Raw genomic sequence first — 19426 nt, 5'->3', positions numbered from 1 at the left:
CTAATACTTCATGTACACTCTTATGTAAGCTACATAAACATATTTAACCTTCATATTGCAAAAAAAAAAAAAAAAAATGAACTCATAGTGGTGTTTTGAGTTTGCACCTTTGATAGATAGTATACAGTCGTCGACCCTGATGTATAAATAATAAAATACACATTGATTAGATACTAAAAGACATATAAGAAATTTAAACAAAGTAATGAAACAAAAATAACTCATAACTTATAAACTCCATAATAGTCAATAGTTCAATACTCAATAGTCAATACTTGTTACTCAATAGTCAATACACAAAGTCACAAGTTCACAACTCACAAGAGTGCAAGACTCACAAGAAATATCATGAAATATCGCCGAAATATCCAAAAAACCACGAAATATCTTGAAAAATCATGAAATATCCTGAAATATCACCGAAATATGAACTTTTTCCATTTCACCTTGCCATTTCGTCTCGGTACTGTCGAGATTTTTGAAATATCCCAATATATTGGCGATATTTTGCGAAATCTTGAACCATGCCTTAAACCCAGATTAGTCAATCTCAGCTGTGAATGAATGAGTAAACTTGGAGGAGAGAGAGAGAGCTCTTGTCAGCCCAACTCAATTGGTTCATTGGCTGGGTCAGTGAAGCCTGGACCAACTTTAGCAATTGGTCTCCGGGAATTTTTGAAGCGAAAAACAGCAGCCCAGATCCAAAAAGGAATTTGAAAAAAAGCTTCCTATAAACTGGATTCTACCGACAGTAAAGATTTTAGAGTCTCTTACCTCTCGTCCTTGAGAATTAAGGGTACAAGGAGTAAGCTCCACCCAATGGATGGACCACTACAATATTTGATCTGTTGGCCCAAAATCCGAAGTCTGGATGGTCTTTGCCATTGTTTCAGTGGCTAACATCCATAATCCACCATTGGAAAACTGATAAAAATGTACTCAATGTCCTCTCTCCTCTCTCTGATACATGGTGTGTGTATGATGTGGGATTTTTATCCTCCAGTTCCCAGTCTACAACTTCCTTAACAGTACCCCCTAAATGCTTGACACGTGGATTAGAAAGATCCGACGGTCAAAATTTGAAACGTTATTATACCATGAGTGTTAACCGCGGTAACCCTCTATCCAAGGACGCTAACCTGGGAAACCTGCTACCCTCACGGCCTCACTCCTAACCCTGGTTACGAGCATCTTATCACTTCGTCAACACGTCAAGGAGTTAAGCAGCAAACCTCAGATATCAGAGAGCTCGAGCTGTTCCCTTCTGAAACCGACGAGGTCGCTGTGTTTTCCAGTGATTTCTACGGGAGGTCAATTCTGAAGGCACCAGTCTGCTACGAAGATCAATCCAATCTCTTACCTGAATCGATCCAGACATTGAAAATGCTTCACTTAAAGACTCTGAGAGCAGAAATGGCGACTTTAGGTGGAAGAATTTAAAACGTTCTTCTCGTCATCGGAGAAGGAGATCGATGTTGTAACGATGAATCAGTCGGTTTCTTACGCGACACTTTGAAATCTCTCATCGAACGATCGAGCTCCAGCGATCGTTCCATCACTGAGATTGTGAAGCATAATAGCAAGCCCAAGTGGCCAATGAACATAAAATGTCATTAAGACAAAAGATTTACATGTATCCAATGAACACAAAATGTCATTAAGACAAACAAAAAGAATCCAAGGCCAAACATCTTTGTGTTTTGTTGATAACCACAACACCAAGCTAGAAAAATCTGTCCAAACTTCTAAATGCTTGATGCCTTTTGAGACCACATCCTTGATACCTTGTTCAATGGCTTTTGCTTCGGCTTCTAAGTTCAGCTGAACTTAGTTTGCCATAGTCATATGAAACAGAATTATTTTTAGCAAAAACAAAACAACATGTCGCCCGCTACGTTCTCACTTACTAATAGAACGTTTATCTCACCTTTTCTTTATTTATGATGTATAAACGTTTTGCTCTCTTTAAGTAAATAAAATTTTCTTTTTATCAAAAAAAAAAAAAAAAAAAACATGCCGCCCAGTCTGCCTCATTTGTTGATTGTAGAAAGCTTCCATCTGTAACGATAATAGCATGACTAGGCATTTATAGTTGATCAGGCATCTATAGCATCAATTTTTTTTATATGTTTCACCCTTACTCTGTGTCTGGCCAGAGATTATAGTCAATCAGTCATTTTTATCATCAATTTATGTCTTGGAACCAGGATCACTTCAATTTCTCCATAACAAGATAGACCCTGATCTTCACAATCTTGATGACCATTTTTCAACCTAAAATGGGGTTGTCTTAAGGGAAAAAGAACGCAACTTAGTCACGTGTGGGATGCGGCTCCTCCGCCTAGACGTAGTGTCACACGAAATGACCATTATTGTGCACTCTTACCGTTGGTATTGGGGAAGAGGTTGTAAGAGTTTGTACGAAAGAAAACTATTCAGAGACACATGGACAAATAATAAGGGGAAAGCTATTCTACACCCACGACAAATGGTTCACCCATGAATCAAAGAATTAATAGGGGCAAAATTGATATTGTCCAAGCTTGACCTTAAAAAATTGGAGAACAGGGTTACAGCTGCCACACTTCTTAGAAAGGAAGTAAATTGGTGGCATAATAACCAAGCACGGATGCACAAGAGAGGAGTTGATAAGGTTCTAAAAAGGTGAATACCAAATATATTTTTGGAGGTAATGAAGATGGAGGAAAGAAGATAGTTTAGCTTCTTGTTCCCTACGTATCTGCTAAGAACAGACATATTAGTAGTACAAACTATAACTGTGTCGTTGGGAATTTGTGATCAAAGTGGATCCTCTAAATCTCCGACTCTCACTCAGTAGTGGTACGTCCATACTACAAAGAAGGCCATATACAGCCGATGATCATGAATAAGACCACACACTAGGTAGGGTGCCTAAGCACACAAGAACATTGTCAATCTTTCCTTAGTTCCAAACACCGGTAGTTTCAGGAGGGGAGGGGACGATGTGTAATATAGGGATTTCGAATTATTGGGAAAGAAAAAGATGTGAAAATTTATTTTTTTTTGTAAGAAATCCAAAAACATATTTGAAATAGTGACAGAAATCACCTTGAGATTTATCGTTTAATAATAATAATAATAAAGGTGAATGGTAGTGGGACGTGCGCACAACGATGTTGTTTATGCATCTTTTGTCTTATATCCGTAGATCTGGATGAATGACTTAATAACCGTTATGTAGGAAAAGACTTGGTGTTATAGGCATGTCTTTTGGAGATACCCCTTGTTAATGTCTCTTTATCTCCTATATATAGAGAGAAGGTTTTAGCCCAAAATATTAACAATTTTACAACATCTTTGTTTTAGCTTTTTTCTTTTTATTGTTAATATTCAATTGAGCTCAATTCTTCGTGCCTTAGTGGCCTAGTAAGTAAAGTGCATTGTTAATAGATAGTCTCATGTTTGGGGTGCTGTTTTATCTTGGAGGCTAATTCGCAAGGATCTGGTTTGCATCATAGGAGGATTCTATAATCTTAAGGAGAGTGACTTTTGTCACGACCTAGTCCCACTGATTTCTTAAGTTTTTTCATGGTTTTCTAGATTCGTGATACCATATTTGGTGTTTATTATCAGCACGAGCGATTCTTTTTGTGTGCAGTTCAGATAATTACTTTATCCCCCCACCTTATTTACATGTAATATCATGTATGATTTGGATAATTATTTCCAGTGCGATCAATAACAGCTTAGTTGGATAAAGAATTAGGTATGAGAGAGAGAGAGAGAGAGGGTTATGAAATATGGTAGGGGCCATAGTGGGGTAGGGTTTGAACGAGAATAATTCCTCTCTAATCCTCACACCCCATGAATGTTGTGAGATCGACTCTGGTGGTTAAACGTCATTAGAGATGATCTGAACCTAGGTTTGGACTTGGGAGAGAGAGAGAGATGAATGTTATGAAATATGGTAGGGGCCTTAGTCATGGGGTAGGGTTTGAACAAGAATAATTCCTCTCCAATCCCCACACTCCATGAATGTTGTGAGATCGACTCTGGTGGTTAAACGTCATTAGAGATTATCTGAACCCAGGTTTGGACTTGGGAGAGAGAGAGAGAGAGAGAATGTTATGAAATATGGTAGGGGCCTTAGTCATGGGGTAGCGTTTGAATGAGAATAATTCCTCTCCAGTCCCCACACCCCATGAATGTTGTGAGATCGACTCTGGTGGTTAAACGTCATTAGAGATGATCTGAACCCAGGTTTGAACCCAGGTTTGGACTTGGTCGAGAGAGAGAGAGGAATGTTATGAAATATGGTAGGGGCCTCAGTCATGGGGTAGGGTTTGAATGGGAATAATTCCTCTCCAATCCCCACACCCCATGAATGTTGTGAGATCGACTCTAGTGGTTAGACGGCATTAGAGATGATCTGAACCCAGGTTTGGACTTGGGAGAGAGAGAGAGAGAATGTTATGAAATATGGTAGGGGCCTTAGTCATGGGGTAGCGTTTGAACAAGAATAAGTCCTCCCTAATCCCCACACACCATGAATGTTGTGAGATCAACTCTAGTGGTTAATTGTCATTAGTGATGATCTGAACCTGGGTTTGGACTTGGTTTAGAGAGAGGGAGAGAGAGAGGAATGTTATGAAATATCGTAGGGGCCTTAGTCATGGGGTAGGGTTTGAACGAGAATAATTCCTCTCCAATCCCAACACCCCATGAATGTAGTGAGATCGACTGTGGTGTTTAAATGTCATTAGAGATGATTTGAACCCAGGTTTGTATTCGGTAGAGAGAGAAAGAGATTAGGGACACGTAAAATAAAAAAACTTCTTATTTGGTTAGGGTCTTAGTCATAGGGTAGGGCAAGGACTTTGGCGTTGGACTATTAGAGAGAGAGTTATGAAACATCGTTGAGGGCCTTGGTCATGGGGTAGGGTATGAGAGAGAGAGAGAGAGAGAGAGAGAGAGAGAGAGAGATATGAAATCATATGGACGAGGGCCTTGGTCGTGGGGTAGGGTATGGACTTTTGGGCGTTGGAGTATAAGGCCGTGAAAAGCACGGGGTTTGGACTTGAAAGTTGGAGTTTTGAATTTAATGCCATGAAAAGCACCCAAAAAAACAAGCACTCTTTAATTGCAGACACTCTTGCCACAAAAAAAAAATTTGCAGACACAGGATTTTTTTAAAATCTTTTTTATGAGAATGCACTCTGGATTTGAAAGCATGGTTTTAGGTTATCGATTCGGCCGGTTCGTATCAGTAACGGATGACACTGATAATCAATACCTGGCAGTGACTAATAAAAAATCAGAGCACGATATGGATAGAGTAAAATTATAAAAATACAGTGTGGTATTGATATCGTTGAGGGCAAAACTATCCGATACGGCCAAAGCCGTCCAATACATTCATCAGTCGAATATTGATACCTAAAGCCATGACTGAGATGGGTTGCTTGGGCATTGGAATTGTGAAAATATGGTCGTGAAGGGCACACAAAACGTCGTCATCTCTCCCTGACTCTAATTGAAGAATGCCACACACCGATAGGGCCGGGGTCTAAGCACGCACGAACACAGCCATCTCACTTTCTTTAGTGCCGCACTGGTAGTTAGTAGTTTAAAGATGGGAGGGGGACTACTATGAGAGATAAAATCCCAATTAAATCGGGAATGGAATGTCAAACGGGAAGGTGACAGAAGGACGAATCCCAACGGATGGACGGACCGCTGCAATATTTGATCTGTTGCTCCAAAATCCGGGGTTTGGATGGTCTTTCCCATAGTTTCAGTTGCTAATTATTATAAAATCCATAATCCACCATTGGAGAACTGATAAACATGTACACTTATTTGTCCTCTCTCTCTCTTTCTATCTTTCATGCATGGTGGTGCATGTGTGTAGGTAGGTGAATGTCTTTGTCATCCAGGATTCGAATGGAGAATTATTTTTGAGTGGAATGTTGTTATGTGTCTAATGGGGCCCACTATAGTGTATGGGCACTAGATTGGGCCAGCCTATTATGGGATAGGTTAAAGGGCTTGATTTAATGCGTTCCATCAGCTTCGGAGCTTTTGGCGTATTGGTCAAGTACCTAACAAATGTGAGTTCTCAAAGAAAAAGAAAAAGAAAAAGAAAAAATCTGCCCTACCGTAGGTACATGGGAGGGAATTTAGTATAAATATCCCTAACCCTCTTCTTCATTTGCTCACAGCTACCCATTAATAGAAGAGAAACCATTGCATTGCATGCATAAACCCAGCCCAAATTAACGGTTGACTTGCCCTTCTCCCGTTGCCTTCATCATGAGAACCCTTTTCTTCTTGATTGTCTTGTTCGTCTCTATTTCACCTCTTTCCACTTCTACTACTACTGCATATGCCTCTGCTTCTACCACTTATACACCTACTACTACCATCACTGTTGCTGAACAAACAGAGGCTCTGTTGAAGTGGAAAGCCAGCCTAAGCCTCCTCGTCCACAACCAAACTTCCCACTCTGATCCTCTTCTACCTTCTTGGACACTCACCAATTCTTCTCCTTCCCATTCCCACCCTTGCATTAACTGGGTTGGTATTGTTTGCAACCAGCTTGGCAGTGTCTCCCACATACAACTACGGGATATGGGTTTGCAAGGTACGCTTAAAAGCTTCAACTTCACTTCTTTCCCCGACCTTGGTTCATCTTTGACTCACCAACTTTACTCTCTTTGGAACCATTCCTTTTCAGATAAGTAGATTTTCCAAACTTAGATTCCTAGCTCTATCTTACAATCAACTCACTAGTCCAATCCCTGCATCTTTGTGTGATTTGTACAGTCTTACTTATTTATCACTCTCTGGTAATGCACTTTCTGGTTCTATTCCTATGGGAATAGGAAACTTGAAAAATCTGACTTTCTTAGGGATGTCCAGCAATTCTTTAACAGGATCCATCTCCTCCACGTTAGGGAAGTTAACCAAGCTCATCACGTTATATCTATACAACAATAATCTTTCTGGTCCGATTCCTTTAGAAATAGGAAACTTGACATCCCTTGTAGATTTAGAACTGGGTATAAATCTCCTGTCAGGATCCATCCCCTCCACATTAGGGAAGTTAACCAAGCTCGCCATGTTATATCTGCACACAAATAATCTTTCTGGTCCGATTCCTTTAGAAATAGGAAACTTGACATCTGTAGACACTGAATTTTGTCACCCCCCGGCGATGATGACAACAGGACACGGACAGACATCGGTATCTCTCTCAAGAAAGACTATTGTCCCTACATCTAAACCAAATCACCCTAACATCCCTAAAATGACTTATAAGACCCTTTTATCAAATGTTGAAGGAGGTACTGCTCACCCTCTCCCACCACGGTGCCCCCACGGCGCCGTGGGCTCATTTCCACGGCACCGTGGGGATCTGTACCTGATTTCTATGGCGTCACGAAGGGGTGTGACATCAGCTTGCTGACATCACCCACGGCGCTGTGGACATCTCCACGGCTCCGTGGAGGACTTATCTGGCCAGGAGAGAGAGGGGACCCCTCCCTATAAATAGGAGGGTCCCCCTACCCCAAAGAGAAGCTTTTCTCGGATAAGGAGACCCTCCAGGGCTTGTTTTGCCCCCTTTTCACCCTCTTTTCCTCCGTCTTTCCCTCGTGAGTATGTGAGTGAGTGGAGTTCTTCGGTGTGGGTAGATCCTTCAGTTACCCATCCAAGCATAGAGCGATTCTGCTCTTGGGTATTGTTATCCCGTCAGTGTACGGATAACGAAAAACCCCCTTCACAGCCGTTATTCTGTCTGTATACAGATAACGAGAATCTCTTATATAGCCGTTACTCTGCCCGAAGTCTGAGTGACAAAACTCATCTCGTATAGCCTCATTCTGTCCGATAAGAGAGAGGACAAGCAGACCGTCCGTCTCCACCTGAGCCGTGGGACATCACATATTTTGCCCTCGGTGCGCTTTCATTTATTTCTTATATTTCTAGACAGGTATCTGTCTCTTTCCCTCTCATTATTTTTGGCATAATATAGACAATTAAAGCAACTCGTTTAGTGTGCATAATAAATGATTTTCTCTTTCTTTGTCAAGATTAGTGTATCATAACTTAGCCTTACATGTTAGTATAAGATATATTATCAAGGAAGGATATTCAAAAACCAGCATCTAGTAGAAAGACCGATTTATCCGGGCGAGGTGGTTGCCTAACACCTTCCCACACTCGTAACCTGACTACTTACCCTGAATCTCTTACCAGACCATATGGAATCACGTAGCCCTTTCCGCTAACCCCGGATGGGGCTATACCTATTGGGTCCTAGTCCCTAACCCTAGGTGGCGACTCCATTTCATTATAAAACATGATCCCAATCCCCATGATGATATATCGGAACGATACACCATTATTCATTGAACCTAATCCTTGTCGCCAAGAGGCTGAGGAACCCTCGTCCCGAGGACCACGGTACTTACAACATCCTTTGTAGATTTAGAACTGGGTATAAATCTCCTGTCAGGATCCATCCCCTCCATGTTAGGGAAGTTAACCAAGCTCACCACGTTATATCTATACAACAATAGTCTTTCTGGTCCGATTCCTTTAGAAATAGGAAACTTGACATCCCTTGTAGATTTAGAACTGGCTATGAATCTCCTGTCAGGATCCATCCCCTCCACGTTAGGGAAGTTAACCAAGCTCACCACGTTGTTTCTGTACAACAATAGTCTTTCTGGTCCGATTCCTTTAGAAATAGGAAACTTGACATCCCTTGTAGATTTAGAATTGGCTATGAATCTCCTATCAGGATCCATCCCCTCCACGTTAGGGAAGTTAACCAAGCTCACCACGTTATATCTGTACAACAATAGTCTTTCTAGTCCGATTCCTTTAGAAATAGGAAACTTGACATCCCTTGTAGATTTAGAACTGGCTATGAATCTCCTATCAGGATCCATCCCCTCCACGTTAGGGAAGTTAACCAAGCTCACCACGTTATATCTGCACACAAATAATCTTTCTGGTCCGATTCCTTTAGAAATAGGAAACTTGACATCCCTTGTAGATTTAGAACTAGATATAAATCTCCTGTCAGGATCCATCCCCTCCATGTTAGGGAAGTTAACCAAGCTCACCACGTTATATCTGTACAACAACAGTCTTTCTGGTCCGATTCCTTTAGAAATAGGAAACTTGACATCCCTTGTAGATTTAGAACTGGCTATGAATCTCCTGTCAGGATCCATCCCCTCTACGTTAGGGAAGTTAACCAAGCTCACCACGTTATATCTGCACACAAATAATCTTTCTGGTCCGATACCTTTAGAAATAGGAAACTTGACATCCCTTGTAGATTTAGAACTGGGTATAAATCTCCTGTCAGGATCCATCCCCTCCACGTTAGGGAAGTTAACCAAGCTCACCACGTTATATCTGTACAACAGTAGTCTTTCTGGTCCGATTCCTTTAGAAATAGGAAACTTGACATCCCTTGTAGATTTAGAACTGGGTATAAATCTTCTGACAGGTCCCATTCCTTTAGAAATAGGAAACTTGTCCAAGTTGGAGGCATTGTACTTGTATGAAAATCAATTATCCAGCATCATACCTGCATCAATAGGAAATCTGAGAACTTTAGTTGAACTACAAATCTTTGAAAACAATTTCTCTGGCAGCCTACCGCAACAATTATGCATTGGTGGATCACTTTCATGTTTAATTGCATTTGATAATAGTTTCACGGGTCCCATCTCGAAAAGCATGGGAAATTGCACAAGCTTATTGAGAGTTCGACTAGAAAACAACCAACTAAAGGGAAATATATCAGAAGTTTTTGGTTTGTATCCACTGTTGAATTACATTGATCTAAGCAATAACCAATTCTATGGCGAGATTTCATCAAATTGGGGAAAGTGCCCAAATCTTACAAGCTTGCGGATGTCAAGGAATGAGATTACTGGTAGGATACCTCCAGAGCTTGTGGGGAAGTCATCTCAACTACATAGACTTGACCTTTCTTCCAACAATTTAATTGGAGAGATTCCAAAGGAATTAGGGAAGATGAAGGATTTGTTAAGTCTAAATTTGAGCCATAACCAGCTTTCAGGTAGGTTGCCATCAGAAATTGGAAAGTTGTTTAACTTAGAAGATCTTGACTTGTCAGCCAACAATCTAACTGGACCTATTCCTGAGCACCTAGGGCATTGTTTCAAACTGATTTACCTACACTTGGGTAAGAATAGATTCAATGGAAGCATTCCCAAACAAACGGGTGACCTGGTTTCATTACAAATTCTAATGGATCTTAGTCATAATCAACTCTCGGGAGAGATACCATCAGAGATTGGGCAACTGCACAATCTGGAAACTTTAAATCTCTCACATAATATGCTATTTGGTTCCATTCCCTCGTCACTGGAAGAGATGGTTAGTTTGACATCTATTGACATATCATACAATGAGTTGGAAGGTCCGATTCCCAAAACTAAAGCCTTCGAAGATGCTCCTAGAGAGGCTTTCACAAACAATAAAGCATTGTGTGGCAATGCTTCCAAAGGTTTGCCCTCTTGCAATTCTTCAATGATAGAAAAGATGAATACTGGAAAGAAGCACAAGTTCATCATTTATATTTTACTTCCTATTTTGAGTGCAATGCTTCTACTATCCATAGTTATAGGAATTGCTTGGGTTTTTCAAAAGAAGGCAAAGAAAATGATAGAAATGGGACAAACAGAAAGAATTGATCGAGGAAATCTATTTGCAATATGTAACTATGATGGTAGAATTGTGCATGAAAATATCATCGAAGCCACAGAGAACTTTGATGACAAGCACTGCATCGGGAAGGGAGGATATGGAAGTGTTTACAAAGCAATTATCAACTGGTCAAGTGGTAGCTGTGAAGAAGCTTCATCCATTACAAGAAGATGTTGACATGGTCAACAAAGACCATTTTGCAAATGAGATTCATGCATTAACTGAAATACGACATCGTAACATTGTGAAATTTTATGGTTTCTGTTCACATGCATGACATTCATTTTTGGTTTATGAGTATTTGGAAAGGGGAAGTTTGGCGATGATCCTTGGAGATTTGGAGATGGCAACAGAGTTGGATTGGATGAAGAGAATGAATGTAATTAAAGGTGTGGCAAATGCGCTATCTTACATGCACCATGATTGCTCACCACCTATAATTCATAGAGATATATCAGGTAGCAATATTTTGTTGGATTCAGAGTACGAGGCTCGTGTGTCAGACTTTGGCATTGCAAGGCTTCTAATGCCAGATTCAAGTAATTGGACTTCTCTTGCAGGCACTTATGGTTATCTTGCTCCAGGTAATATATTTCTTTTTTTTACCTAAGACAAAAAATCCTATATTTTTTCAATATTTCCAACTAACTCAATTAATAGTATTATAGTTAGATTACTTCGTTATTTGTTAAGGTTATCATAATTTGATCGATTTTGCAAAAATATGAATTTTCAATAGTTGTCACTCTAGTTCAATCATTTATTCCAAGTCATCAACAATTAATTCTCTCTCCAGAAATGTCTTTTACAATTCAAATATAGTGTTTAAGAAACATCCCTAACAAAGATTAACTGACTTTCTTTTTTATTTTGCAAAGTTTGCTTATACAATGAGGGTGACAGAAAAGTGTGATGTGTATAGCTTTGGTGTGTTAACAATAGAAACATTAATGGGAAGACACCCTGGTGAGCTCCTTTCATCTTTATCACAATCATCATTGTCATCGTTGGCATCATCCGCAGTTGTGCAGACCAATATATTGAAAGATGTTTTAGACCAACGACTCTCTCCTCCTACAGCTGAAGTTTATGGAGCGGTGGTTTCTATTGTAAAAATGGCATTAACATGCTTGAATGTTAATCCCCAATCTCGGCCAACCATGAAACATGTGTCTAAGGAGCTATCATCTCACATGCCATTTTCTATTACGTCATTTCACATAGTCACATTATGAGAATTCTTGCATGGAGGAAGAATACTCAGGTAGATGCAAGCTCGTCTATCTTGGTAGATAAATCTAACATGTGATTAATATGTCATATTGATGAGGCATAAAACACCCCACCTATCGGAGGCTGCTACAGGGCCGACCTGACCTCAGCCCGAGAACCGAGTTGGGCTGAGCAGGAATCGGGCCGACCCCATCTCCACTATAAGTCACTTGACAGAGCCAGACTCGCGCGAGCTATCTGGTGGCTGAGGCCCAGCTCATACAGGACAACCATAAACTCCCGGCCGAGCTTACTGCCGAGACAGACCTCTCGGGCCGACCTCCTAGGCCGAGGTGACTGCCAAGGCCGACCTCCCAGGCTGAGGTGACGGCCAAGGCCGACCCATCAGGCCGCCCTCCTAAGCCGACCTCCGAGGCCGAGTCCTCCTCCTCTGAAGCCGCTATAACGCTCCACCGGGGATCTCCTGGCCACGTCAGCACATCCCGAGAATCACGGGATAAGGATCAAGCCACGATCCCAGCGCAACACGGAATCGCACTCTACATGGACTCTTACCTTAATAAGAGTCCGACCCTGAAAATGGCTCTCCACTCTGCTCTACGCGGGAGAACCTTCCGAAAGAAGGACTCCTACCATACTGGGACTCTCCCAACCGCCTCATCTCCTCCTCACTCTATAAATACCCAGGTATGGAGCACTATTCAGGATCTCGCTTTTTACTAGCTGTTACGTTGTTGCATTGGAGACCTGACTTGAGCGTCGGAGAGTCCTAGGCCGGAGCCACACCGGCTCTCTTGTGCTCATCGTTTGGTTTTTGCAGGCTCAGCCGTGGGCGAACCGGGCATCGGAGGTTTTCACACGCAACACATATGTAATACCAATTATGTTTCTTTCTTTTTTGTCTCACAATCGTAGTATTTTTTTTTCAAGATGAAGTTATTTGCTTAAATAGGTGGATTTAAGTTCTTATTGTTTGCATTGTAATTTTATATATACGGATAAGAAAGTGAAAATCCCTTTCCGGCCAATGAGTCTTCTATATCCCTTCTTTTCTTTCTTTTTCTCTCTTCAGGTAATGTTTATTCATATTGTAGTTGCACTTTGCTCTTTCACTTTTGTTTCCAGCAAAACATAAATGCAGTAATGTTCCTTTTTCATGTTATTTCTGACTTCAGCATGCTTCATTGCATCATTCAAACCTCGAACATTCTAGAAAACAGTCCTAAGAAAATTGAATTGTGCATCTGTTTCACCCTTCTTCTGTTTATAGCCAGAGATTATAGTTGATCAGGCATTTATAGCATCAATTTTTTTTTCTGTTTCACCCTTACTCTGTTTCTGGCCCGAGATTACAGTCAATCAGTCATTTTTATCATCAATTGTATGTCTTGGAACCAGGATCACTTCAATTTCTCCATGACAAGCTAGACCCTGATCTTCATAATCTTGATGTCGACCATTTTTCAATTCCCCGAATCTTTTTCCATCTAAAATGGGTGTCTCAAGGGGAAAAGAACACAACTTGATCGCGTGCGAGATGTGACTCCTATGCCTAGACACAGGTCGCACCAAATGACCACTATTGTGTACTCTTCCCTTTGGGGGGAACCTTGGGGAAGAGGTCGTAAGAGTTTGTATGAAATAAAACTATTCAGAGACACATGCACAAAGAATAAGAGGGAAAGCTTTCCATCACCCATGACAAATGTTTCGGCCATGAATGACAGAATTAATAGGCAAAAAAAGCAATGCAGATCGTCTATGGCCCAGCTGCCCGTAGCAGGCTGTGCAGCGCAGATTAGGCCGCGCGTGTAATGATCGCCTTACCCCCTGCCCAGCGCCTTGCCCAAAAAGGGGTAAGGCGGCCATTGCGTGCACGGCCCTGTCACGTCTCACAAGACATATTAGTAGTACAAAGTACAAACTACAACTGTGTCATTGGGAATTTGTGATCAAAGTGGATGCTTCAAATCTGCGACTCTCACTCAGTATGTGACAATGTGTGGTACGCACGTGAAAAGCACGCAAACATCTTCATCTCTTCTTGAATTAGGGGGGGCCTACCCACAGGATACACGAACATTGTCAATCTCTCCTTAGTTCCACACGCCGGTAGTTTAAGGAGGGGAGGGACTATATGTGTAATTTAGGGATTTATAATTATTGGGAAAGAAAAAGATGTGAAAACATTTTTTTCGTAAGGAATTCAAAAACAAATTTGAGACAGTGACAGAAGTTTCACCTTGAGATTTCTCATAATAATAATAAGGGAAGCAATTTTCTATACGGGAGTGTGGCCTACGCCAGCACTCCCATGTGTCTATCTCTCTCTTCCTTAAAACAAAGGGGCAAAGATGTCTTTTCACATGAGAAGGAGAGAGATGGACTCATGGGAGTGCTGACGTAACACTCTCAGACAGAGATCTTTTTTCCTAATAATAATAACAATATGTATGTCATATTAAGCCCTTCTCCTTTCTATTAGAATCAACTTGATTCAATTATATGGTACTTATGGAGAGCCAGGAATGATCTCATTTTCAAGAAATCTTCTTGGTCGCCATCGGATGTTATTCAAGTTGCTGATAAAGCTTTTCGTGAATTCTAGCAGATTCATTTTCATCCATCATCATTCCTATTCCTACTGAGTCTGCTCCATCTTCTACTCATTCATTGGCTGTTAATTGGACTCCTCCCTCGGCTCCTTGGGTTAAATTGAATGTGGATGCTGCCTGGGTCAGAGGTTCGAATAAAGGTGGGATTGGGAGTATCATAAGAGATCATAGAGGCCTTCCTCTCTCGGCGTATTCCTTTGGAGTTCAATGTGACTCTGTCTTTATTGGAGAAGCTATAGCCATTCGATCTGGTCTCTTGCTGGCTATCAAGGGCGGTTTCAAGAAGATTTTGGTAGAATCTGACTACTCCAGTTTAATCAACCAGATCGCTTCTTCTAGTTCGGATATTACTATTAGCAGCATCTTTCATGATATTGTTCTTTTACAAAAATCTTTTGATGATTATTCTTTCTCCTTTGTTCCAAGGTCTGCCAATGCTGTGGCTAATTCCTTGGCCAGGTCGGCCCTTTCGATTGAGTCCCCGAAAGTTTGGCCTCTTACCTTTCCTTGGCTTCAAAGTCTCTGTGAAGCTAAAGCCATTGGTTGTATTGGCTCTTTCAGTCAACGAATTTCTCTTTACCAAAAAAAAAAACTTGATTCAATTTAAAATTTTGTATCAGATATTTTTCTTTTTTATGTAATTGAGTTATAACATATTTTTGGCACTTTTAGTCTTTCTTTCAGACAATGTAACGCACCACTCCATTTCTTCTTAATTGTCAAAGGAGATGGTGTTTTATTGGGAATAAGTGGACGACTTGCGGGAAGAGTAAATGTAACTTATGAATTAGTGGACGACTTAGAAATTAGAGTCTCTTGAAGATAGTGCCTTGAAAAACATGCAAACATCTTCATCACTCTTGGGGAGTGGGGCACTAACCCCTTTAATTTAATGGCATACACTGATGACTGATAATGAGTAATGGGATAGGCTTTGGACATGGGGCGTTGGAATGTTGAAAATTATGGTACCGTCGTGAAGGGCACCGCAAACGTCCTCTTCGCCTTTACTCAAAAAGCTAAAAAAAAAAGTCCTCATCCCATCTCTCTACTTCCTTGTTCCTTCCTTCCAGGCCTATCTTCCAAGAATTTGATTATAAATATTCCTAACCCCTCCTTCATTTGCTCACATCCATCCAATAGATTGAAACCATTGCTTAAACCCCGAAGCAAGCATGACTTGCTTTTCTCCCATGGCCTTCATGAGTATCCTTTCCTTCTCCCTCTCACTCTTTGCTTTCTTCTTCTTATTTGTCTTGTTGATCCCTGCTATTTCACCTGTTTCGTCCACTTCTACTACTGCATATACCTTTTCTTCTGCCACTTATACCCCTACTACTATCACTGCCTCTGAACAGGCAGAGGCTCTGTTGAAGTGGAAAGCCAGCCTAAGCTTCCTCCTCCTCCACAACCAAACTTATTCCCACTTTGATTCTCTTCTTCTACCTTCTTGGACACTCATCAATTCTTCTCATTCCCATTCCCATCTTTGCAGTAATTGGGTTGGTATTGTTTGCAATCAGTTCGGCAGTGTCTCCCACATACAACTGTGGGATATGGGTTTTCAAGGTACACTCAAAAGCTTCAACTTCACTTCTTTCCCTAACCTTGTTCGTCTTCAACTCACCAACTTTACTCTGTTTGGCACCGTTCCTTTTCAGTTAAGTAGCCTTTCCGAACTTAGATTCCTAGATTTGTCTTCCAATCAACTCAAAGGTGAAATTCCATCAGAGATCAGTATGCTAAAAAGACTTCGAATCTTGTATCTTGTTGACAATCTTCTCAGTGGCTCCATACCATCAGGTATAGGAAAGATAAATCATCTTATAGAACTGGATTTGGCTTCCAACAACCTCAATGGTTCAATCCCTGCATCTTTGGGTGAGTTGTACAATCTTACTGTTTTATCAGTCTCTGTTAATGCACTTTCTGGTCCCATTCCTGAACAGATTGGAAATTTGAAAAATCTGAGTGAGTTGTACATGTATAGTAATTATTTGACAGGATCCATCCCTTCCATGTTTGGGAATTTAACCAAGCTGACCATGTTACATCTGTATCAGAATAATCTTTCTGGTCCTATTCCTTCAGAAATAGGAAACTTGGCGTCCCTTCTACATTTAGGTCTGTCCACAAATCTCCTAATAGGTTGGATTCCACTCAGTTTCGGTAACTTGTCCAAGTTGGAGGCATTGTTCTTGCATGAAAATCAATTATCTGGCATCATCCCGGCATCCATTGGAAATTTCAAAAATCTGAATGTCTTAGGAATGTATAAAAATTCTTTTACAAGTTCTATCCCCTCCACTTTTGGGAACTTAACCAAGCTGACCACATTATTCATGTATCAGAATAATCTTTCTAGTCCTATTCCTTCAGAAATTGGAAACTTGGCATCCCTTGTAAATCTAGATCTATCTAAAAATCTTCTGACAGGTTCGATTCCATTCACTTTTGGAAACTTGACCGAGTTAGCCTACTTGAGCTTGCGTAAAAATCAATTATCCGGCATCATCCCTACATCTGTAGGCCATTTGAGCAAGTTGACGACGTTGGACTTGTCTGAAAATCAATTATCTGGCATCATCCATGCATCTGTCGGTAATTTGAGCACCTTGGAAGTAGTGGACTTTTCGGAAAATCAATTGGTTGGCATCATCCCTACATCTATAGGTAATTTGAGCAATTTGGAGTCTTTAAAACTCGAGGGCAATCAGTTTTCGGGTTCTATTCCTCAGGAAATAGGAAATCTGAAACAATTATCTCTCCTAACAATTTTTGCCAACAATTTCTCTGGTAATTTACCACAACAATTATGCGTTGGTGGGTCACTTTCATATTTGATTGCAGATAACAATAGTTTTACGGGTACCATCCCGACAGGATTGAAAAATTGTACAAGCTTATTGAGAGTCCGATTAGAGAACAACCAACTGAAGGGAAATATATCAGAAGTTTTTGGTTCATATCCCCATTTGGATTATATCGATCTGAGCAATAACAAATTCTGTGGTGAGATTTCATCAGATTGGGGAAAGTGCTCAAATCTTACAACCCTACGGATGTCAAGAAATGAGATTACTGGTAGAATACCTCCAGAGCTTAGGAAGTTATCTCTACTAGGACGACTTGACCTTTCTTCCAACCGTTTAATTGGAGAGATTCCAAAAGACTTATGGAAAATGAAAGTTTTGTTTAGCCTGAATTTGAGTCATAATCAGCTTTCAGGTAGGTTGTCATCGGAAATTGGAAAATTGTCTGACTTGGAAATTGTTGACTTGTCAGCAAACAATCTAATTGGACCTATTCCAGAGCAGCTAGGGGATTGCTTCAAAATGATTTACCTACACCTGGGTAAGAACAAATTTAATGGAAGCATTCCCAAACAAATGGGTAACCTTGTTTCACTACAAATTCTAATGGATCTTAGTCATAATCAACTCTTCGGAGAGATACCATCACAGATTGGGCAATTGCACAGTCTGGAAACTTTAAATCTCTCACACAATATGCTCTCCGGTTCCATCCCCTCCTTGTTGGAAGAGATGTTGAGTTTGACATCCATCGACATATCATACAATGAGTTGGAAGGTCCGATTCCCAAAACTAAAGCCTTTGAAGATGCTCCTAGAGAGGCTTTCACAAACAATAAAGCATTGTGTGGCAATGCGTCCAAAGGTTTGCCCTCTTGCAATTCTTCAATGATAGAAAAGAGGAATACTGGAAAGAAGCACATGCTCATCATTTATATTTTCCTTCCTATTTTGAGTGCAATGCTTCTAATATCCATAGTTATAGGAATTGCTTGGGTTTTTCAAAGGAAGGCAAAGAAAAGGATAGAAATGGGACAAACAGAAAGAATTGATCAAGGGGATCTATTCACAATATGTAACTATGATGGTAGAATTGTGCATGAAAATATCATTGAAGCCACAGAGAACTTTGATGACAAGCATTGCATCGGGAAGGGAGGATATGGAAGTGTTTACAAAGCAACTTTATCAACTGGTCAAGTGGTAGCTGTGAAGAAGCTTCATCCATTACAAGAAGAAGCTGGCATGGTCAACAAAAACCATTTTACAAATGAGATTCGTGCATTAACTGAAATACGACACAAAAATATTGTGAAACTTTATGGTTTCTGTTCACATGCGCAACATTCATTTTTGGTTTATGAGTATTTGGAAAGGGGAAGTTTGGCAAAGATCCTAGGAGACGTGGAGAGGGCAAAGGAGTTGGATTGGATGAAGAGAATAAGTGTAATTAAAGGTGTGGCCAATGCGCTATCTTACATGCACCATGATTGCTCACCCCCAATAATTCATAGAGATTTATCAGGTGGCAATATTTTGTTGGATTCAGAGTATGATGCTCATGTGTCAGATTTTGGTATTGCAAGGCTTCTAATGCCTGATTCAAGTAATTGGACTTCTCTTGCAGGCACGTATGGCTATCTTGCTCCAGGTAATGTATTTCTTTCTTTTTCCTAAAACGTAAAATCTTATATTTCTTAATAATGGCTCATTAATTAATAATATTATAGTTGTATTCCTTAGTTTTCTTTATTAAGGTTATCATAATTTGATCGAGTTTGCAAAAATATGAGTTTTATTTTAGTTTTTTTGTTTGTGAATATTTCTATAGAGAAAATTTAGCATTGACATGTTATAAAACCTTTTTATTTTCATACTGATTTGTTTTGGTATATACAATTGTATCTATAAAGAAATTTAATCATTGATACCTTTTTGTCTTGAACAAACATTTTTTACAGAAAATTTGTAGCACTGATTTATTATAATACAATTTTTTTTAAACTTTTTAAGTGTTATAATGATATA

General features: G+C 40.2%; 1 protein-coding gene and 1 pseudogene across 3 annotated transcripts in view; both read left to right on the top strand.

Moving 5' to 3' along the window:
* Positions 1–19426, top strand: part of LOC122662524 (probable leucine-rich repeat receptor-like protein kinase At1g35710) — a 29855-nt gene that overhangs the window by 5183 nt on the left and 5246 nt on the right. For 2 of the 3 annotated variants that reach the window (XM_043858190.1, XM_043858184.1), the window contains exon 2: positions 16590–19049. In XM_043858190.1, the coding sequence (XP_043714125.1) occupies positions 16590–19049 (2460 nt within the window). Of the gene's footprint in view, positions 1–8530; positions 9509–16589; positions 19050–19426 lie in introns of those variants that run through there. The other variant, XM_043858197.1, reaches the window with a different exon arrangement.
* LOC122662548 lies at positions 9538–12057 on the top strand (annotated as a pseudogene).

Source organism: Telopea speciosissima, chromosome 1 (genome assembly GCF_018873765.1).
Source record: "Telopea speciosissima isolate NSW1024214 ecotype Mountain lineage chromosome 1, Tspe_v1, whole genome shotgun sequence".
NCBI classification, from domain to species: domain Eukaryota; kingdom Viridiplantae; phylum Streptophyta; class Magnoliopsida; order Proteales; family Proteaceae; genus Telopea; species Telopea speciosissima.
The sequence above is the reverse complement of the archived record's forward strand: the minus strand, read 5'-3'. Positions and strand labels throughout refer to the sequence as shown.